Source organism: Octodon degus, unplaced genomic scaffold (assembly GCF_000260255.1).
Source record: "Octodon degus isolate 3935 unplaced genomic scaffold, OctDeg1.0 scaffold00135, whole genome shotgun sequence".
NCBI lineage: Eukaryota > Metazoa > Chordata > Mammalia > Rodentia > Octodontidae > Octodon > Octodon degus.
The window spans coordinates 7,716,853-7,725,743 of record NW_004524711.1 but is presented as its reverse complement, the minus strand read 5'-3'; the positions used below and the strand labels follow the sequence as shown (position 1 = coordinate 7,725,743).

At 40.1% G+C, this 8,891-nt stretch overlaps 1 protein-coding gene across 1 annotated transcript in view; it reads left to right on the top strand.

Annotated features, from left to right (window-relative positions):
- Xrcc5 (X-ray repair cross complementing 5) overlaps window positions 1-8,891 on the top strand; it is a 135,112-nt gene that overhangs the window by 52,213 nt on the left and 74,008 nt on the right. Inside the window, exon 14 of the mRNA XM_004641367.3 lies at window positions 5,122-5,318. Within this exon, the coding sequence (XP_004641424.1) occupies window positions 5,122-5,318 (197 nt within the window). The remainder of the gene's footprint in view (window positions 1-5,121; window positions 5,319-8,891) is intronic.

The window sequence follows — 8,891 nt, the reverse complement described above, 5'->3', positions numbered from 1 at the left end:
TCATTTTGTGTAGCACTGTCTTCTGCCCTTTGTTGTAGATCTTTGCTGTAGTTATAACCTTCACACGTATTGAAGTTCAGGTGGAGCTCTACAGATTTTGGAGTTATCCAGCTGCGTCTGGCTTAGGTCTGGCTGCTGTGCTCAGCTCCTTCCTGCTGCGGACCTGGATAGGATTGGGTCTGGAGGTTCCTGGAACTCGGCAGAAATTCCGGACCTGGGCTAGGACTGAGTCTGGGGGTTCCCGGAAGTCGGCAGAAATTCCTACTCGGCGGGAGGGGTGGGGTGGGGCCCGAAGTGGCGGGAGAGGGTCCGGCTCTCGCTGTGCCTGGGCTCGGACTGGTCCCGCCGGCGCAGGGTAGCAGGAAGCTCCCCACACACTCACCGGACCTGGGCTAGGACCTGTATGAATGACTTTTGAAAATCAGTAGGGAGAAAGCTCACATGAGCTGTATAGTAATATAAACACGATTAGGGAACAAGTATTACAGTGCTGCATTTGTCAAAAATTTCATAATCAAATGCAGAATAGAGGTCAGATCATGAGATTATGCTGTAAAATTATCCAAGAGTAGCTAAAATATAGAAATACATAAAGAATATAAAATATAGTATGTGTTTCTAAATCTTAGGTCAGAATAATTAGAAAGTGGGGGATATTAAGGTAATTTAGAGGTGTTAACAAGAAAACTGAGTTATGCCTTGAGAAGGGAGGGACAGAGTTATAGAGGAGGGAGTACTCCAGTCCTGTTCTAAGCTGGTGACAGCAAGGTGTAGACTCCTCTGAGCCCCACAGAATTGAAGAACACTACAGGCAGCTGTCAGGCAAGCTATTCCCCACAGAGTAATGGGGGCCTCTCCTGTGCAGGGCAAGTATTAGGTAGACATCACGGACTGTCTGTGTTGACTGACTTCATAAAATTAACCCAAGGCCCTATTAGGTCCTGCTGTGATTTAAGGGATTGTCTACCCAAAAGAAATTTCCTGGGTGTTTTGATGCTTGAAGTTTCTTTTAAGTAGTTAAAAGAAGTCATTGGTTTTAAATTTACCAATATGAAATTGAATGTATAAAGGCCTGCCTCAGTGAATACTTTAGTATCTAAGTGTAATCAAGTATAGGTGGCTGATAGATCCTTTGGTGTTCCCCCCCCACACACACACTTTGGTGTTTTTGAAGAGTGGTATTAAAGACCTGAAGATTGTGCCATTGGAAGGCAAGTGAGGAGCTGAGCAGTGGGAAATCCTTCCAGAATAAAAGAAACCTCTACTACATGACAAATTTATCTAGGGTGTGTTATATTACTTAGGTTCAATGAAGCTTTGTTGGAAGAGCCAACAGATACAAGTCATAAAGGCAGACATTATTATCTTTTAAGGCTGTGAGAACTGGTAACTTTGATTTTTATACCATTTGCTTTCTTTCATTGAGAGAGAGATTTTTTACATGGCTTGTGTGGAAAAAGTACATTCAGATTATGTATTTTCACTAGGGTGTGTATATATATACATATATATTGAATTCACTTTTTCAAAAAAGAATCAAATACTTAGACTAAGAATGTATCTGTGCTCAAGGTACTGTTAGCTCACTACTTTAAGGACCTCTCTAGAGGAAACAGGAGTGGAGAGATACAATGTCTAAAGTTTCCAGTGGCCAGAAAACACCATGGCAATAAGAGAAAAAGAGATTCCTGCCAATATGTAGTTTCAGGAGGCTTCTCTGAGGAATTAGCATTTGGACAGAGACTTAAAGAAATCATGATGTGATGAGGACATGCTATGTTTATATACAAAAGTATGACAGTGTGAAGAGTCACCTGTTTATGGATCCATAGAACAGAAAAGCCAGCCATGGTGCACACCTGTAATCCCAGCTCTTGGGAGGCTGAAGCAGGAGGACAGCCATGAGTTGGAGGCCAGCCTGGTTTACAAGGAGAGTTCAAGACCACTTTGAAATACTTAGTAAGACATTCTCTCAAAAAAAAAAAAACCTTAAAAAACAGAACAAAAATGTAGAATAAAAAAATAGAGAATAGATTCTCTGGGAAATGATGGAGAAGGTGGCAGGAGGGTAAGGAGCAGGTAGATTTTTTTTAAGAACCTGTGTGTTTTGCTCAGAAGTTGGGATTTTATGGCAGTATGTAGTCATTAAAAGATTTCATCATTAGGTGGATAGTATAGTTTAAGAACAATAGCTTTGCTGGTGGCAGAGGAAGTAGACTAGAGACCAGTTAAGAAACCTGTGGTAGCCTGCTTGGAGACTTGGGCTCAAGCAGTGATGAAGAGGTCACAGGGGAGCAGATTTTAAAGGCATGCAGAAGGCAAAGGAGATAGAGCTTGAGAGCTTGATGTGGTGGTTGATGAGAGATGGAGAGAAGTGAAAGATATTGGATCCTAACTAGGGTTACTGAAAGGATGGCATCACTATTAACTGTGATAAGGAGTACAGAATGAGCAGATACAAAGGATAATTTGTTTTTACAAATGTTAAATTTGAGTTACCTGTTAGCTAACACAGTATAGACCCTATATGGGAAGTTAGAAATGTAGAGCCCAGAAGAGAAGTCAGTCTAACATAGTTTTGACAGGCTTCTTTTAGATAAAAAGTGAACAAAATGGACTGGGAGAGTACGTTGGTGACAAGGAAAAAGACAACTTAAACTTTTAAGTAGACAATCAGGAATAGACATTGAAAGGAGCTAAAAACCAAAACCAAGCATGTCTTCTTTAACCCCGAGCAAAGTTCAGAGAAGCAGAAAGAAGTAGGAGAAGATAAAGTCTTGGAAGGCATAGGGAAAATGTCCAAGAGAAAATTACAGGGACGGTTTTGCACAGTAGTGAACAAAGGTGAGCATGGGAGAGGCTTTAGGGGCTGGGAGCTGAGCCTTTCATGACCTGGCCATGTTAGCCGAGTGTAGCCATGGAAGCCAGGTTCCAGTGCTTGGACAGTACTCCTGAGAAAGCAAAAGGGGGCGACAGGAGACAGGGAACCCAGTTTGTATTCTTTTCTTTTTTATAAGTATTTATAGCTGAGAGTGAATGAGCTGGGAGAAGGGAAAAATTAATACTCTGTTGGTAAGAAGGTAATTCTAATTTTGGAGCAAAATACTGAAAAGTGTATCTTGTTTCAAGAGTACAGTTAAAATCACCTTTTAAATAATCGATACAGTGTTCCTAAAAATCAATTTTAGGACCCTTTGAGTTAATCTCAGGGTTTGTATGTCTTCCCTGATCTTTTTCAATATTTAAAAATCACATTAAGCAGTAACAGTTGCATAAAAGAAATAAATAGATGAAGGATTGAGATCTTAGCTTCTGAGCTACTAAAATTACCACTTCCTCAGAACCTCATTTAGGGGTGAGGGACTGAGAGATGAACTGGGATTTTTTGCTTGAATGAGTTTTGTATGTATCCCACTTAGCTTTATGTAATCTAAAGTGTGACCTTTAGGAAAATATGAGAGAGAGGCTGATGCACCAGAACATCTTATAGATCCTTCATTATTAATTTATTGGTAACAACACTGTTTGAAAATGTTCAGAGTTCATACTGAAAATCTGAGATGTCATTTGGAAGACTGGATAACATATTTATTGGTGTTCTAGTTGTTTCTAAAACATGCCACAGGAACATGTGACAGGAAACCTACCAAGTTCTTTAAGACTTAGTAAGCTGAGCTGTTTTAATGAACTGAAGGAGGGCAGTGTAAACTAAGGCTTTATGCATAAGAAGGTTATGGGTAGATTCAGAGGGCTTGGGAGTATTTGATTTCTCCTTTTGCTCTATACTAAAAAGACTGACTTTCAGGGAGAGTTAAGTATAAAGAAAGAAAGTAGGAGTCAAACTCTGAAATGAATGAATATGTCACAAAATAGTATAAATCATATGCTTTGTGATAAGAAATAGTAGTTTGAAATTACAGGAACGATGTAGCTCTTAATTTTTTTCTTCAGAACTGCTAATATATGAATTTGGCAGGGTTGTAGCTCAGTCATAGAGCACTTGCCAGTATGCATGAGTAACAATAAAAGAATATCAGTAACAGTTATTAAGGGACTGTGAGATAGCTCATTGGACTAAGCACCTGCTTAGGCAAGCACAGGGACCAGGGTTTGATGTCCAGTGCCACAAGCTGTGCCGGCCCGGTCCCCGCGTGCACTGAGCTGACGACCAAGACTGAAACCAGGCTGTAATCCCAATGCTAGGGAGGCTGAGACAGGAAGATCTCTACAAGTCTGAACTGCATAGTGAGACCCTGTACCAAATGCATTTTTTATAAAAGTGAAAACTAGGAATAGTTGTAGCCTTATTCTCCAAACCAATTTTGAAATTAATTTCTGTGAGGAGCGGAGAACCTGCCCTGGCCTTGGTCCTGTGCTACTCTTGGTGCTGCCTCCTGACACCTCTGTCAGTAATAAGTGTTCTGGGAAAGAGGACTTTAGTCCTTCAATCAGTGGCAGTCAGGTGCTTATTGTGTCCAAGGCATGATTTTCTGTGCTTTGAATTTAAGAGTAAGCAAGATAAGATCTCTACGTTCAAGGTGGGAGGGTTAGATAATAAGTAAACTAAGAAAAAATTTAAAAATTGATAAAGATAAGTCAATTAAAATTTTTTAGATAATAAATGCTATTAAAAACATCAAATAGAATTGGGTTAGAAGGTGCTACTTCATATTTAATATCAGGGAAAGTTCTCTGAGGAAATAATATCTGAGTATTTGAATAAAGACCAGATCAATTAAAAAATAAATAATAGGCCAACTGTGTGAAGGTCTAGGGCTATTGTGTAAGGTCTATGGGAGGCCAGAGAGAATATCATGCCCAGGATCTAAAGGCAAGGGTGAACTTGTCAGATATTTAAAGCCACAGCTTCTTTCACAGGGCTTCCTTCTAAGAGGTCTGCAGAAGGATTTGCTGCTGGGTATGGGTGTGTTCACAGGAGGTTCTAGACATCCTCAACATCCCTCTAACAAAAGTGGTTCTGGGTCAGTACTCTTTGTTGTGTCTTATGTATGGTGAGCTACACAGCTCTCTCAAAAGATGGAAGATTCCAAACTAGAGAATGCAAAGATGTTGTACATGATATTTCCGTTTGTTTCACAACCTGTGTACTTTTCCTTACAGTGTCTGCTGCATAGAGCTTTACATCCCCAGGAACCTCTGCCCCCACTCCAGCAGCATATTTTGAATATGCTGGATCCCCCAGCTGAGGTGACAGCAAAATGTAAGAATCCTCTATCCAAAATAAAGAGCCTTTTCCCTTTGACTGAAGCTGTGAAGAGAAAGGATCAAGTAACTGCTCAGGACATTTTCCAAGACAAGTAAGTACTGAATGTAGTTGCAGTTACGATTTGTAGAAATCTTAGAGGGACTCTGGAGTTAAGGTGTTGCTGGGGGTTTGTGGAATTACAAAGTTGGCAAAGAAGCCTTTTGACCCTTGTATTGAAATAGTGGTTTTCCATATCTGTTCATTAGTCATATTTTATTTTTGCTTTTCACTTGGGATTTTTTGAGGAGTGGGATACTGAAAAGCAAAGTCAAGACCTTGTACTTGCCAGGCAGGCACTGCTGCTGAGCTATATCCCTAACCCTTTACTTGGAACTTTAAAACGCTTTTCTGGGTTGCTGATTTTTGGGTCAGCATCAAATTCTTGGTGAATTATACCCAGGGAGGCTAAGCAAAATTTTTGAATAGGACTAAATTTTACTCTTTTTTAAAAAGTAAGGAACTAGGGATGGGAAGAGTGGGTTGAAGGCTATGAGGTTCCTCTGCTGGGAAGGTTAAATATCAATGAGATTTTTGAAGAAAAAGTAGAAAGAAGAATGAAAAATCCAGCTCTTCATTAGTTACTGTTAGTATGTTAGTGATGTAGTTGCTTATACTGCTAGGGAAGTAGCATGCCATTAGGGATGCATTTATTGCAAAACACTTTTCATATGTTCTTTCAATCCAGCTTACAAGTGGCTATTAAGGTTTTTCCTAATCAGATTCTGTTGAGAATCTGTATTACTTTCCATTCAACCAAAACAAAAATAAACTAGGAGAAATTGTTCGTGATTATCCAGAAGCATTTTAGGTATGTAACATTGATTTTACCAGGTTTTGATCAACTTTTTTTCTTAAACCAAAAAGACTATTCATTTCTTCTTGCTTTAGATCATTATATGTATATATATATTTTTTTCTTTAATTTCCTTCCTTCAGCTGCATCTTCATTGACAAAGTGAAAGATAATATAAGTAACCCCAGTTAAAGAGTATTGGGTAATTTCCAGAAACTTTTTCTAGTTTCTGTAAATCATTGCTGGAAGTATCATCCAAGTTAAATAGAAAGATTTATAAATTTTATGGCTTTCCCTGAGGTTAGCACTCCAAGCTTTGTCAGAATGTAAAAAAAAAAAACACACTTAGGCGTGGCAGAACATGGCTATAATTCTAGTATTTGGGAGGTTGAAGCAGGACAAGTACTACAAGTTGGAGGCCAGCCTGGGCTACATAGTGAGTTTGAGGCCAGCCTGAACTATGTAACGAGATCCTATTTCAAAAAAACCACCAAATCCTGTGCTTAGTAGACCCCATCACGTGCATTCCTAGTAGATGCTTAGATGTACAACTGTTTCGTCTTCCTGCCTTCCCCACAGGAAGACTGTCCCCACAGGGAAAGACTCCGCTTTTCCTCCACTTACCTCCCCTAGCTATATCCCTCGCGATCTGTAGTGTGGTGCAGATCAGTGCAAGTCTGGGGCCTCTTCTTCCCATGAAGCCCTGCTCTAGGCTCACTGCAATCATAGGTCCGTTCCCTCTCCCTCTCTCTTTCTGTCTCTCAGCTCCAGTTCATGATCTTGATTACCTTCTGGTGTTGTGGGAAAAGAATGGGCCATTTTCTCCACCTCCTTTGATTAAAATGTAAATTAGCTGGTTAAAAAACACCACAGAGACCTGAAAGGCTGCTGTTCTGTGGTTTGATCCCTACTGTGATTACACCTTTGGCTGTAGTCCTATCTCTTACTGTTCTGGAGGCTTCTGTATGGCGGGCTTTCGCAATGGTGTGCAACAGAGCCAAGTTATCTGCCTGAGGCTTAGAAATTATCAGTCTTGTATAAGTACTCATCCTTTTATTCTGCCCTTCTCTGAAGTATTGGGTTTTGTGAACTACAAGAATGACGCATTTAGCATTTATTTATTGAGTACTGTGTGTGTTCAAGAAAAATGATTTAAAGGGCCAGCCTGATAGCTCAGTGGACTAAAGTGCCTGCTTAGGCAGAGCACAGTGACTGGGGTTCAATGCCGGGTGTGCCTTGCCAGCCCTGCCTGCTGGGTGAACTGAGACAGCAATTGAGACTGGGCACCTGAGCGTGTGCCACCTGTAATCTAGCACTTGGGAAGCTGAAAACAGGAGAATCACTATGAGTCCGAGCTACGTAGTGGGACCCTATAGGCCCTATCCTAAATGCAGAAAAAGAAAAAAGAAAAGAAAAAGAAAATGATTTAGTCCTTTCTTCATAGTTCTTGTTTTTTTTTTTTTTTTTTTTTTTTTTTTTTTTTTTTTTTTTTTTTTTTTTTGTGGAACGGGGGATTGAACTCAGGCCCTTGTGCTTGCCAGCAAATGCTTATTCCACTGAGCCATCTCCCCGGCCCCCCTTTTTCACAGTTCTTAAAACCCTCCATTTTTAAATTTTAAAATATTTATTTATTTATTTGATAGAGGGTCTTGCTACATAGTTCAAGTTTGTAGTGATCCTCCTTTCTCAGCCTCCCCAGCATTGGGATTACAGGTGTGCCCCACCATGCCAGGTTCCAGGGTGCCCAGCATGTGCTACTGGTACTGGGGATCAAACTTGGATCCTTGCACCTGCCAGGCAGGTACTTAGCTATGCTGTCTCCCCAGTGCAAACCCTGTATTTTTTATGAGAAGGCTCTAATAAGCTGTAGATGTAATTTCTCTAAGGAAGAAAATGTTGCTAATGCTGAGCTATATCATATAATCTATATCTATTTCTCTCTGTATATATGTTTAATTTATTTTTGTTTTTTTTCCTTCCTCTTCATGCTGTACCTAGTGCATGTATTTCCTGGAGTGGGGAGGGACTAAGATTAGCAAATGGGAGATGTCCAGAACTAAGGTAACTAAGCTGTGTTCTTGAGGTTATTTATCATTCCTGTATCCAGAGTACTTATTTCCAGTGGAGGGGTGGGGGACTAAGATTGCTAAGTGACATATGTCTACTACACAGGGAGTTTTCATAGTCGGAGACGAGTCCTGAGGGTAGGACTCACTAATTTCCTTCTAGCTTTGTTATTGTTGTTCTGAATTTGATTGAATAATTTTATCTTTATGAGATTTTCTGCACCTGAATACAGCCTTACCTCAAGAGGTGTAACAATGAAATCACATATATTAAAACACTTTAATCTATCTCAAGGGAAGGCATAGTCAAAACTCATACAAGGGCTGGGGAGATGGCTCAGTGGCATAAGTGCTTCTCTGGCAAGTGCAAGGGTCTGAGTTCAATCCCCGGTTCTGCAAAAAAAATCTATTTTCCCTTTGGGGCCGGGAAGATAGCTCAGTAGAATAAGTGCTTGCCTGGCAAATGCAGGTTCCTGAGTTCAATCCCCGGTCCCACAAAAACCAAACAAAACAAAACAAAACTCATACAATAATAGTATCACTGTCACTGAAAAGCCTAAACATCAGAGAAGGTCTAGTACATGTCTTGGACTTGGTGAATACGTCGTGTTAAGAATAATTTCATTTCAAGAGGGAGAGAGCACTATTTGATACTTTAGTCTTGCTGTGTACTGTGTTACCCATATCACAGAAATGTGTTAACTTCCTAGAATATTGACATGCCCTCCTAGAAATGAAAATACCGGAATTAGTACATCAGAGACCT